The following is a 12,189-nucleotide window of genomic DNA, read 5'->3' as shown; positions in this document are numbered from 1 at the left end:
TAGTGCATCCCCTTTTCTCTCTCCAAACAGACTCTGTCACACGAAAACCATGGTACTTGCCCCTTCCAGGGGTATAAATATAGGTGACATCCTAAAAATATGCAGCATGATTTTATAACATGCCCTCCATATCTTAAAGGATAAGTCAACCTTTAAAATAAGTGAATGTAAAATGGACGAGGGGGCTATTCTAAGCACTTGTGCAATGTACATTCATTATTTATTTATTTTTTATTCCAAGATATTAAGGGATACACATACTGTTAATATGAATGAATTTTGTTACAACAGCGCCACCTGCTGGTCAGTTTCCCACCAGTCTGACCAGCAAGTAGTCAAGGAAGTTGTCAGGAGAAAGAAAGAGGCTGATGTTCTTCTGCTTAGGAAAGATGTGAGAAAGGTTTCTAATTTTATTCCTAAGCAGAAGAACATCAGCCTCTTTCTTTCTCCTGACAACTTCCTTGACTACTTGCTGGTCAGACTGGTGGGAAACTGACCAGCAGGTGGCGCTGTTGTAACACAATTCATTCATATTAACAGTACATGTATCCCTTAATATCTTGGAATAAAAGTAAAAAAAATAAAGTTGGTCTAGTGTATGTCAAAACAGGCTCTGGGCACATGAATCAGAGAAGCCCACTGGGGGGAAGGGAAGGAATTAAACCCCAGAGGGCATATTATACAGTGTAGTAGTTGTTAAATATTACTATTATATATATTAAAGGTATCTGTGCCAGACTGGGATGCCAGGGGCCCACCAGAAAACCTTAGACCATGGACCCAACAGTAAAACCTAAGACCCTGAGCCCACTTTCCAAACTATTATTCCCCTCTCCTTACTCAACCTCTTTATTCTCTTAGTCTTTTATATCTATTTATTATATTCTTCCATTATTAAGCCTCTTTTTCCCCATAAAGAAATAGGGAATGACCATGGAATAGGCTAAATAGTTAGTAGCAAAAGGGACTTCTGACACCTGCTCTGATATCCCAGTGGGCCAGTCCAACACTGAAAGGTATCCTGCCTGTTGCAGCCCTGTGACTCGCACTAGTAGAGAGATTCCCCTTTTAGCCTTAATATTTATCCCTTACGTTTGGGCAACTTGTGCCCCCTACACCCTACCCCTGCCTAGTGATCGTACCAATACTGTAAGCAGCTCCTGCTTAGCCTTTTCAATTATAACCAGTTCCGATCATAATAAATCTGTGCACCCCATTCTCTGCTGCCACCAAACTAACCAGCGTCTCCTCCTCCCTGAAGGTGATTCCTGAGTGGAAGGAGCAAGAGTGGTACGCGGACAGGCCGCAAAACTACGCCGGAATTTTCCACTTCCATTTCTGGAAGTTTGGGGAGTGGGTGGATGTGGTGATCGACGATCGTCTCCCTACAATCAACAATGAACTCATCTACTGCCATTCCAATGAGAAGAACGAGCTGTGGTGCGCGCTGGTGGAGAAAGCTTATGCCAAGTAGGTGGCGGTGTGATTTGCTACTTGATTTTTTCTTTGAGCACACAAACCTGTACCCCATATTTAGATTGGATTCACCCACTGATTCATATTTTAATTCATGTTCATGTGATATGAGGCTTTGCAGCTGCTGCCTGGCTCTGAGCACTATGACAAGTACTTGATGGCTACAGTTATCCCTTAATATAATTATCATCTCTAATTTGCCTACAAGAAGTCATGTTGGACCAGATTTCTGTAGTTGTGGCCTTGGTTCTTCATCTGCTGATTCTATACAATTAACCTCATCTGCCTCCTCCACCATAGTGACCAGATTTGTCTAATGAGCAAGGATGAGCTTCTGATTCCACAGCTTTAGTGTCCTACTTACTGTTTCCATCAAATGACCCCATTCACATGATACTGACCTGTTCACAGATCCAAAAGTAGAAGAGGCATATTCCAATGTAAGGGGTCTAGGACACTGAGGAGTTCTCATACTTTCCTTTTTCATGACGTACCATATAGGAGGCCTGTCCAACTTGACATGTATGGGTTGGTTTCACCCTACAAAGGGATTTTTTCTGCCCCAATGTCTGATCATGTGATCCATAGACTTCTTTGAATGACATCATTGTGCTATAATATGTTGCTCAAACATTTAGACTATGTTGTCATCTGCTCACTACAGGTTAGCCGGGTGCTATGAAGCGTTGGATGGAGGAAATACAGCTGATGCCCTTGTAGACTTCACCGGTGGTGTCTCAGAGCCCACTGATATTTCTGAAGGGCATTTTTCCACCGATGCAGAGAAAAGAAATGACCTTTTTGAGAGAGTCCTGAAGGTGCACAACCGAGGAGGCCTGATCAGCTGCTCCATCAGGGTGAGTGCTCGTCACATCAAAACTTGCTCATAGAACCAGAAAGCAAGGTTGAAATTTCACTGAAATTTCACAGAAAATCTTTTACTCTTTTTTTTTAATTGCTTGTAACTTAGTCTTATGCCCCAAACATTCAGGCAACTGCAGCCAGTGACATGGAAGCCCGTATGGCTTGTGGCCTTGTGAAGGGCCATGCCTATGCCGTAACAGATGTGCGCAAAGTGCGACTGGGCCATGGCTTGTTGGCCTTTTTCAAGTCAGAGAAGCTTGATATGATTCGAATGCGCAATCCGTGGGGTGAGAGAGAATGGAATGGAGCCTGGAGTGACAGGTACAGCCTTGAAACAGAGATTTTTGGTTTGATATGCCCTTTAAGTTAAAATATGATCATTCCTGGAATTGTTGGCCATCTTTGTTCTGTCCTGTTATTATCTGCACTGATACCTTAGCAAATCATGCTTTCTTGGCACACCTTTCCTTACATGGCACCATGTTGATGTTTTACAGCTCCGAAGAGTGGCAGAAGGTGAGCAAAAGTGAGCGGGAGAAGCTGGGGGTCACCGTGCAGGATGATGGGGAGTTCTGGTGAGTGAAAATAGTGGAGACCAGTTCCTTCATAGGAACTTGTCATATCAGCTGTGGGAGGGTCTTTCTTGATAAGTGCCACAGTTTTGGGCAAAGCTTGCTGTAGCAGAATTAGAGTATGTTTGAGTCCTGTCTCTACCCAGTCACCTAAGCCAGGTGGTCTGTTCCAGCAGAATGATGGGTAAGTGGGTAGGAAATGTAACAGTGGTTTGAAGTGTTCTTATATGTGGCTGGTTTTAGCCTTTACTGGTTGTACCATTTGATAGATCGTCCCTTGCATGACTGTGGGGTTATTGTTGCTACAAATTGTTCCTAATAATGTGATTTTGACCTGTGTTAGGATGACCTTTGAGGATTTCTGCAAGTACTACACAGACATCATTATGTGCAGACTCATCAACACCTCCTACCTGAGCATCCACAAGACTTGGGAGGAGGCCGTGCTGCGATCCTCTTGGGTTAAACACGAGGACCCTTTGCAGAATCGCTGCGGGGGGTGCCTCAATTACAAGACCACTTACCTTCAGAACCCGCAGGTGAGAGTGGTCGACTGCTTTTGGGGTTTGATGGGAATATTCTTAAAATGACAGCTTGGACCCATTTTCATAAAATTACATTGCCTTGCTAAGCTCTTGTGTTTGGCCAAACCATGTCCATATTTCCAATTACCTGAATTTTTTTTATTGTTCTGCAGTTTGTTTTTGATGTAAAGAAGCCGGAGGATGAAGTCCTGGTTTGTCTCCAGCAGAAGACAAAGAGGACCACCCGGCAGGACGGGAAAGCAGAAAATCTCGCTATTGGTTTTGAAATTCACCAGGTGAGAAGGTTGCCCCTCATGGTGGCCATGTTTACCAGATGCACATATATTTATAATGTAATTGAGTTATTTGGTTCAGCCAAGGTATTAATGCTTATGGGTTTTGTCCTTCTGTCCTGGTCCTAGGAGGTGCAGATCAGGACAACTGTCCTACAGTTGTGGGTAACAACAGTGAGGAATAGGCAGGGATAGTAGGGCAAAAAGGAGGCAGTGGGGCAAGAAACACAGCTCCCAGCACCATAAAGCCCTTCTGTAAATCATCATGCCCTGTTCCTTGTGGCCCTTGGCATTTGGTACAACTGTGAGTGGGAGGAGTCTAGCCAACTGCCATACTAATTTATCCTCCTCCCTGTTACAGTCATTTGCTTCTGCTGTCCATCTAAGACTCACAGCCTAAGTGCTTTGCCTGCAGCAGGATATATATGTTAGATTGAGGGAGCTCCATCTCTCTTCATTGCCTGAGACTAAATCTTATGTTTCAGGTGGAGTTGAACCGCAAGTTCCGGATGCACACCCTTCAGCCCAAAGTGGTCAGCTCCATCTACATTAACTCCCGCAGTGTCTTCCTACGTGTTGACCTGAAGGAAGGGAGATACCTCATTATTCCCACCACATTCGATCCTGGTCACACGGGCGAATTCCTTCTCAGAGTTTTTACTGATGAGCCTTCTAACTGCTGGTAAGTCCATAGGGCCCCGACTAGAAGATCTAGGGCCTGGTTATAAAAACATTTGGGAATGTATTTGTAACCAGGCTGGGGTACTGTTTCTATCTATGCTCAAGCCTAATATACGATTGGGTCCCCCGGTAGAATTAGAACCTTAAATATTATGGAGGGCTCTGGGAGTTGTATATTTAGCAGCAGATGAATGAGATCTTGATCTAAGTAGGTTTCTTTTCCAATCTATTGTATTTGTGCTTTCTAGTGAACTGATATTGGATGAACCCACCAGGACGTGTTGGTCGGGTATGTGTGGGTACCCCCAGCTGGTGTCACAGGTGCATGTGGTCTCGGCCTTGGGACTCAAGAAGCAAGATTCCAACGGAGGTAATTGGTTGATGGCCATTGGATAGCCATTTTATATGTACCTGGTCCTTGTATTAAATGTGCCCCATTGCTTTGTTGCCACTGTTGGAAATCAACGTCCGATTGGTTGCTATTAGTTTCTAGATATGAAGCAAATTGTAGGAAACCGTTCGAGATGAATTGTTATGGGACAGTTGGGTTGGGCATTTTGCCTGGATACTGATAAAAAACTGCCAATCACTGGTTGAAACATGAAAAAAAAAAACCTTGTTCTTTCTATCTCGTTTCCAGGTGCTGACCCGTACGTGATTATCTGCTGTGAAGGAAACAAAGTGCAGTCCCCTGTCATCAAAGACTGTTTGGATCCGAAATTTAATGTCAAAGGGGTTTTCTACAGGAAGAAGCCCGGGCAGCCCATTGTGGTTCAGGTATGTGGACATTTTTAATGTGCTGCAGTAAAGTCAGTGTTATTCTATAGGGAGATTCCCAGAATCCCTCTGATGTCCCAGCAAAGTATCTGGAGTTGTAGTTCTACAGCCTATGGAGGACCTCCTGTTGGCCATCATGGAGATAATCCTTTGATTCAGTTCCTATGGGTATTCTGTTGTGATGGAGGTGAGTTCATAAACAAATCCCTTGTCTGCTGTCTGTCCTTCAGGTTTGGAATCATAACGTTATAAAGGATGAGTTCATGGGACAGGTGGTCCTTTCTGCCGACCCCAACAACCTTCAGACTCAGCACAGCCTTGAGCTTCAGGACAAGGGCAACAAGAAATCTGGCACGATCTCAGGAACCGTCAACCTTATTCTGCTCACTAGCCAAAGCCTTACCGGGATATAATCTTCCTGTGGGGTGCCATTTTTAAAGGTGAAAATCCAGTCTCCATGTTACCCTTGAGGTGCCTTGAGGAAAGCCGAGACTTATTCTCCCGTTGGTCTTGTTTCCACCGGAGCTTGCCCGCTCCGCACCTGACTGTATGATATTCACTATATGCAATTCCATATACATGTGCCAAAAACTAACTGAACACAGCACCAATGTATCTATAGCCTAGATAGAAAGTTCTCTCTAGCATTTATACTATGTGTCTGCAATCTTCCCTGGATTCTCCTGTGCATAGTGACCCAGCTGAATTACAACAGCTCTGTAGTCTTATGTCACTATCCCAGTCTGTTCATGGCTACCCCACTACTGTGAGACGTCACTTGCCCTTTGATGTTTGTTGTGTTGCTGCAAATCTGCAGCATATTGGGCAAAGCTTGGCCATAGTGATTTATTTGGGTTGATATAAATCCTATAATAAATAAGCCATGCAGGAGCCAATAAAGGCTTCCAATTTGGTCCCTCTAGCTTATTGGGTCATGTGTGAGGTCCTCAGGAGGGCCTGCCCAACCAATACCTAGATGAAAATCAGCCAGATACCTGTTGTGCTTAACCCAACAGTAGGATTTTTGATATTGAGAATATTTCTCTGTGGCTTTAAGCACAAGACTTGTGTTAAACCCAACACCGTAACATGGCACACGACCAATAACACCATTTGACCTGCCACATGCACCTTCTTGTGTTTATAAATGAGCAGAGAACTCTTCCATAAAGACGGTATCAATTGGTTTCCCCATCCCTTATAAACTAGGATTTCTGGTTCTACTGGATCCAGCGATGCAGAATCCATCCAAGGTCACTGGTCCAGACCAGACTTCTGTAGAATAAGCCACGGCCATGTCTGAGGGCGGCATTTAGCTTTTATACGTAGAATAAGGGTTTAGATTTAGACCAAACTGTCAGTTCTGACCCCCTCAGGCCTGGACTGGACTCAGCACTCATGTTTCAGAACAATCGTTGAAGCCCAAATTTTGGCTTTCTCCAGGGGCCACAGGTTCTAGATCTAGTAGGAGAATGCAAAAATGATAATGTACAACGAGCGTCAACATGGGGATGTGGACATTGGACAGAAATCTCTCTAAGGGCTTCAATTTGTCATGCGTCTGTTTTTAGTGGACCAAACAACAAAATTCTGCAGTGATTCAGGTTTTATGCTATTTTATTTGTTTTAGGTAGTAAATAAAATAAGGTTTTAGGGAGGGAAACAATCTATTTGGCCAATGGACTTTTTCTTGTGCCAATGCTCCGAAGCAGAAGGGACCAATGATCTGATTCACCGGGACAGCCTTATGGTTCTGCCTAGTGATTGGACCAATTTGCTCGTTACTTGTGATAAATGGGACAATTCTCAGCACTTTGCAGCCAGCTTTACAGTAAGTGTCCCTACATTGACTTTAATAAGTCCTAAGTCCAATGAAGAGGGTCCCAATGCCAAATATTTTACAATGTTTTAAATGCACAATTACATATTCTTTTAAGTTCAGAGTTAAGTTTTTTTTTGTTTGTTTTTTTGAAGTTGGTCTTTATTTGCCCAACACAGACAGCTGCTATTGGCTGCTGACTTGGCCACTAATGAAGGAGTTGACAGCTTATTGGATAAAAGAGATCAGAGCTGATCAAGGCTCAATGAGATATCAGTCGACAATTCTTAAAGACCTCATTAGGCCATGAATTGGGTCAATAACAACCCCCCTATGTGATCCAGTCGCCTATTGGGTTGATGTGGCCGATCCGTCTGTCTATGGCTTCTTTATTCTCTCTGTTCTGTTATTCAGCACATGCAAACTGATGATGATGATGGTTTTATTCAGGGATGTTCAGTGTTTTATTTGGACTTTAATGTTGTTTATTTTATGGGTCTTTTTGAATTTAGCTTTTTTTTGTATTTCATTGTTTAATGATGAGTTCAAATCTCTTGTCTCCAAATCTTGTTCAAGGGAAACTTTTATATTAAATGTCTCTCTCTCCTTTGTTAACGTGTGTTTTATTGATGATGGGCAGTGACGGGGCTGGATGAGGGGTTTGTGTGTGGGGGGGAGGGTAGAGGAGTAAAATTTCCAATATAAATTCATTAGATGCTTTCACTTTTTTTGATGTTCTCTGTAAAAGTAATTGCTATTGAAGCAGAAGAGGTACATCATTTTAACATTAACCAATTTTGGGGTTCCGTAGGGAACTTTTGGGTCCCTTGGTGTAAAGAATCCTTGGTGTAAACGGATCCTTATATGAACAGCAGAGGGAGCCGCTGGCCCAGCCCAGTGCTTTGTGTGTATAAAATACTTAGTAAGTCCACTGATCCCCAACCAGTGGCTCATGGGCAACGTGTTGCTCTCAGTGGCCTCAAAGCAGGAGCTTATTTTTGAATTCCAGACTTGGAGGCAAGTTTTGTATAAAAAACATTTGTATTGCCAAACAGACTCCTATAGGCTGCCAGTCCACCTAGGGGCTACCAATAACCAATCACAGCTCTTATTTGGCACCCCAGGAGCTTTTTTTAATGCTTGTGTTCCTCCCAACTCTTTTTTTTCATTTCAATGTGGCTCATGGATACAGGCCCGGGCATGAAGGGGGGCCCGGCAGCGCTGCATTTTTTGAAGATCCGGGCCCCCCTTACGAGCGCCCGAGCCCTACGTCCTCCCTCTGCGTTGCCGAATGCGGAAGTGCCGAAAAGCTGAAGCTGATGCGCCGAAAAGACCCGAAGTCACGAAAAAAGCCGAAGTCCCGAAGCGCTGAAAAGACCTGAAGTCACGAAAGGAGGCGAAGTTGAAGTACTGAAGCCACGAGTTCAATTCTACTGAACACCAGTTTGTGTATATATTTTTTTTTTAATCCCCTGGCCACCAATGTGTTATTTTAATATTCTATAGGCCCCTGCCACCAATCTTTTTGTAAAACATTTTTTTTTGGGGCCCCAATTTTTTTTTTGTAAGGGGCCTCTTGCCACCAATGGGGTTTTTTTTTGAATTTTTTGTAAAAAAAAAATTTGTTTTTAATTTATAAGGGGGCCCCTGCCACCAATGTTTTGTTTTTTTCAGTTTTTTTACATTTTTTTTTTTTGGGGCCCCAAGTTTTTTTTTAACTTATAAGGGGGCCCCTGCCACCAATGTTTTTTTTTTTAAAAAAACATTTTTTTTTTGGGGCCCCAATTTTTTATAAGGCCCTGACCATCAATAGCTTTTTATAACGTGTGTGGGGGGTTACTTTTTTAGCGCTGATGTCTGTGTGGTCTTTTAACTGCGATGTGGAGTGGGCGGCATATGGGGTGGAGCTTGGTCGTCAGTGTGGGCAGGGCCCAGGGGGCCCCAAAAATTTTGTTGTACGGGGCCCCGTGATTTCTAATGGCGGCCCTGCATGGATATAATAGGTTGGGGTACCCCTGCAGTAAGGGGTTATTTGTGATGGCACAGTTGCGCTTCTGCAATTTCAGAAGAAAGAGGCTACTCTGATGTTCTTCTGCTTAGGAAAGATGTGAGAAAGGTTTCTAATTTTATTCCTAAGCAGAAGAACATCAGCCTCTTTCTTTCTCCTGACAACTTCCTTGACTACTTGCTGGTCAGACTGGTGGGAAACTGACCAGCAGGTGGCGCTGTTGTAACAAAATTCATTCATATTAACAGTACATGTATCCCTTAATATCTTGGAATTAAAAGAAACTAAATAATGAATGTACATTGCAAAAGTGCTTTTAATAGCCCCCTCATCAATTTTACATTCACTTATTTTAAAGGTTTACTTATCTTTCAAAGGAACTTGTATCAAAATGTGCTCCTGCTCTTCCATGTAGTTGCACTTGGCACGGCTCAGTCCTTCTATTCCCAAGTACTACTGCGCCTCTTGACACCTCTGGACCAGGCAGTCGCTCCCCTGAGTTCCCTTCATGCCCTGCATCAATAGGCACCTGTGTATAAAGAATCCGGCACAGACATCGGTTGCGACAGAGAACACTGGAATTGATGCCAAGCGGGTTTCAGCAAATTAAATGAAGTGCCCCACGTTCCTAGGGAATGCAGTGCAGCACTCTCCATGGTGTCCAGACTGAGCCCCAGAGCATAGGACAATAATATTTGATATATAAAATAATAATATAATTCAGAATATAATTCGAAAGGGCTGTGTGCACATTACCCCAGAGTAGAAGCTAAAAATAAAATGGAACAGGGAGTACAGCACCCAGTACACTGGCCAATAGTAAGAAGATTTATAAATTGTCACATTGGGTAAAAGAAGAGGATGGAACCAAAAATGGCTGCCACTTATCTGTCCTTCTAAACTTTGAGCTGGGGGCGTCTGTCATTTAGGCAATAGGCACAAGAGGGCTCAGAACAGAAGTGCTGACTGCAAATACACTGCAATAAATGACCAGAAAATAAATATTTTTCTTCTGCATATCCATTAAATAAAATTGGGAATGACATCTCCAGTTGTTAATAGCATTGGTTATAAGAAGTGATATACAGTTGTGTTCAGAATAATTGCAGTGGGACATTACTAATCTGATCAGTCACTGTTTTTGGTAGATATTCTATTTCTATATGGAAATAATTTACTAGTAGGTGTAGAAGAGTAATAGAAACCACCAGTGATGTCATGTCATGTATACTGATTCTGTGTCAATGACAGGCCCGGATTTGTGGCAAGATGGTGGCATGCCACCCAGCCGCGTTCTAAGAGGTGACAATCGCCAGCGTTTCGTCGCATTTGCATGCTTCTGCAGGGGTTGCAAGCAAAGTTGACAGGTGCTAAGACCAGGGCAGCCATCGGGGGGGACAGGGGGGAGAGTTCTAGGGGGCCTGAGGGTTGGGGGGCCTGGGCCACGCCACACTTACTTGATTAGCTGCTGACTCCGGCATGGACGTTTAAGGGGCCCTGCCCACCAATTTTCTTATAATGTGGGGGGGGGGTGGGCCTGGCCACCAATTTTGGCCACCAATTTTTTTTCTCATGTGGGGTCCTAGCCACCAATATTTTTTAATGGTAGGCCCTGGCCACAAATGTTTTTTATGGGGGGCCCTGACCACCAATATATTTTATTTATTTTTTTAACATGTGGGAACCCTAGCCACCAATATTTTTTTTGTTTTTTTACTGTGTGGTGGGGGGCGGACCTGTGGTGTGGGAAGGGCGGACCGGTAGGTGGGGCTTGTGGTGGGCGCAGCTCAGGGGGCCCAGGAAATTTTGTCGTATGGGGCCCTGTGATTTCTGATGGCGGTCCTGGCTAAGACCCTACCATGCAATGTTGCCGGACGCTAGGACCCTGCGGCACGAAGCGCCTTCCTCGTGGCGGGGAAGACAGGAATCCGGGCCTGGTCGTTGAATCATTCATTGAGGCTTGTTCCAAATAATAATTTATCCCTTTATACCAGGGATCATGGATCAGTTTGAGTCCAAATACTTGAAGAGCTCATGTTGCCTTATGTCCAAGAGGAAATGTCCTTGAAATGGGGGATCAACAAGACAACGAGCCAAACACACCAGTAACTGAGCAACATCTTGGCTCCACACCAACAACACTGACCTTATGGAGGGGCCCAATCCCCTTAATCCAAAAAGCAAGAAATGCAGAAGAATTGTGGGACAGGTTGTTGGAAGTTGGTGGAGTCCATACAACACAGATGTGCAGCACAAACACTATTATACAACTCAATATTAGTTCCGTCATTCAAAGGAAAACAACAGCTTCAAACATGTTTCACTTGATACAGTCAATGAGTTGGGAAAGAAGAATTTTTTGGAACAGCCTAATATTCCCTTTTCTTCAGTTTCTGTTAAGGAATAACACAAATTTCATCCATTTTTCTTCATGTGATTTGGAATAGAATGTGCAGTGTTCCCAATACATTTATGTGGATGGAAATAAAACCCATTATAAAGATTTTGAGCTTTATTCGCTTTTTCTAAACACACGGCGATTATTCTAAACACTGTGTACCATAAGCACCAGGTCTCATTTCCAGACTGAGCAAGACTGACATCTAGTGGTTCTGATGTATTAATGCAGCTAATTCAGAATAATGTTGGGGGAAAGGACTTTTTTTGGGGTTAACACTTGGCAGTTGAATGAATTTTTCTAATAATAGGTGTAAGCAGCAACGCTGACCAAAAATAGACGGATTTCAAGCAGTTTTAGAATTGTTAAAAATCATCCTGTGAGTTGCAGTACCACTTCTTCCCTGTTGCTGTGACATAGTTCTGTCCATAAAGAGTAACAGGACAGCGCCACCACCTATCAATAAGCCTGGAATGTTTGGGCTGGGAATCTCCTAGTAGTCAATTCTACTGTCTTCAGGTAAGATGGTGATATTTCCCCTTTAAATATGTAGAACATTTAGGAAATTGTGGATCTGGCAATGCAGGAATGATGATATTCCCTCCTGCCTTTCAACTTCCCAGAGTCCTTTGCTGTTGGTGCCCAAGTGCCACTTCAGCCGTACCCCAAACCAACTCAGTCGACACCCCTGCTGGCACTTTAGTCCATTCCATTATTGATTGTGTAATGTAGAAAAAGTCCAAGACTGGGCAGATGTTATGGGGGGTAGGACAGTAA

The 12,189-nt window shown here is 43.5% G+C and overlaps 1 protein-coding gene across 2 annotated transcripts in view; it reads left to right on the top strand.

Annotated features, from left to right (window-relative positions):
- capn5.S (calpain 5 S homeolog) overlaps positions 1 to 7,621 on the top strand; it is a 52,852-nt gene extending 45,231 nt beyond the window's left edge. The window contains 10 exon segments of one of the 2 annotated variants that reach the window (NM_001091200.1): positions 1,262 to 1,470; positions 2,141 to 2,333; positions 2,468 to 2,661; positions 2,838 to 2,915; positions 3,256 to 3,451; positions 3,610 to 3,732; positions 4,215 to 4,411; positions 4,659 to 4,780; positions 5,051 to 5,187; positions 5,418 to 7,621. In NM_001091200.1, the coding sequence (NP_001084669.1) occupies positions 1,262 to 1,470; positions 2,141 to 2,333; positions 2,468 to 2,661; positions 2,838 to 2,915; positions 3,256 to 3,451; positions 3,610 to 3,732; positions 4,215 to 4,411; positions 4,659 to 4,780; positions 5,051 to 5,187; positions 5,418 to 5,600 (1,632 nt within the window). In that variant the 3' untranslated portion in view covers positions 5,601 to 7,621. 2 annotated transcript variants of the gene reach the window in all.
- The last annotated feature ends 4,568 nt before the right edge of the window (positions 7,622 to 12,189 follow it).

Source organism: Xenopus laevis, chromosome 2S (genome assembly GCF_017654675.1).
Source record: "Xenopus laevis strain J_2021 chromosome 2S, Xenopus_laevis_v10.1, whole genome shotgun sequence".
In the NCBI taxonomy this organism is placed as follows: domain Eukaryota; kingdom Metazoa; phylum Chordata; class Amphibia; order Anura; family Pipidae; genus Xenopus; species Xenopus laevis.
The sequence above is the reverse complement of the archived record's forward strand: the minus strand, read 5'-3'. Positions and strand labels throughout refer to the sequence as shown.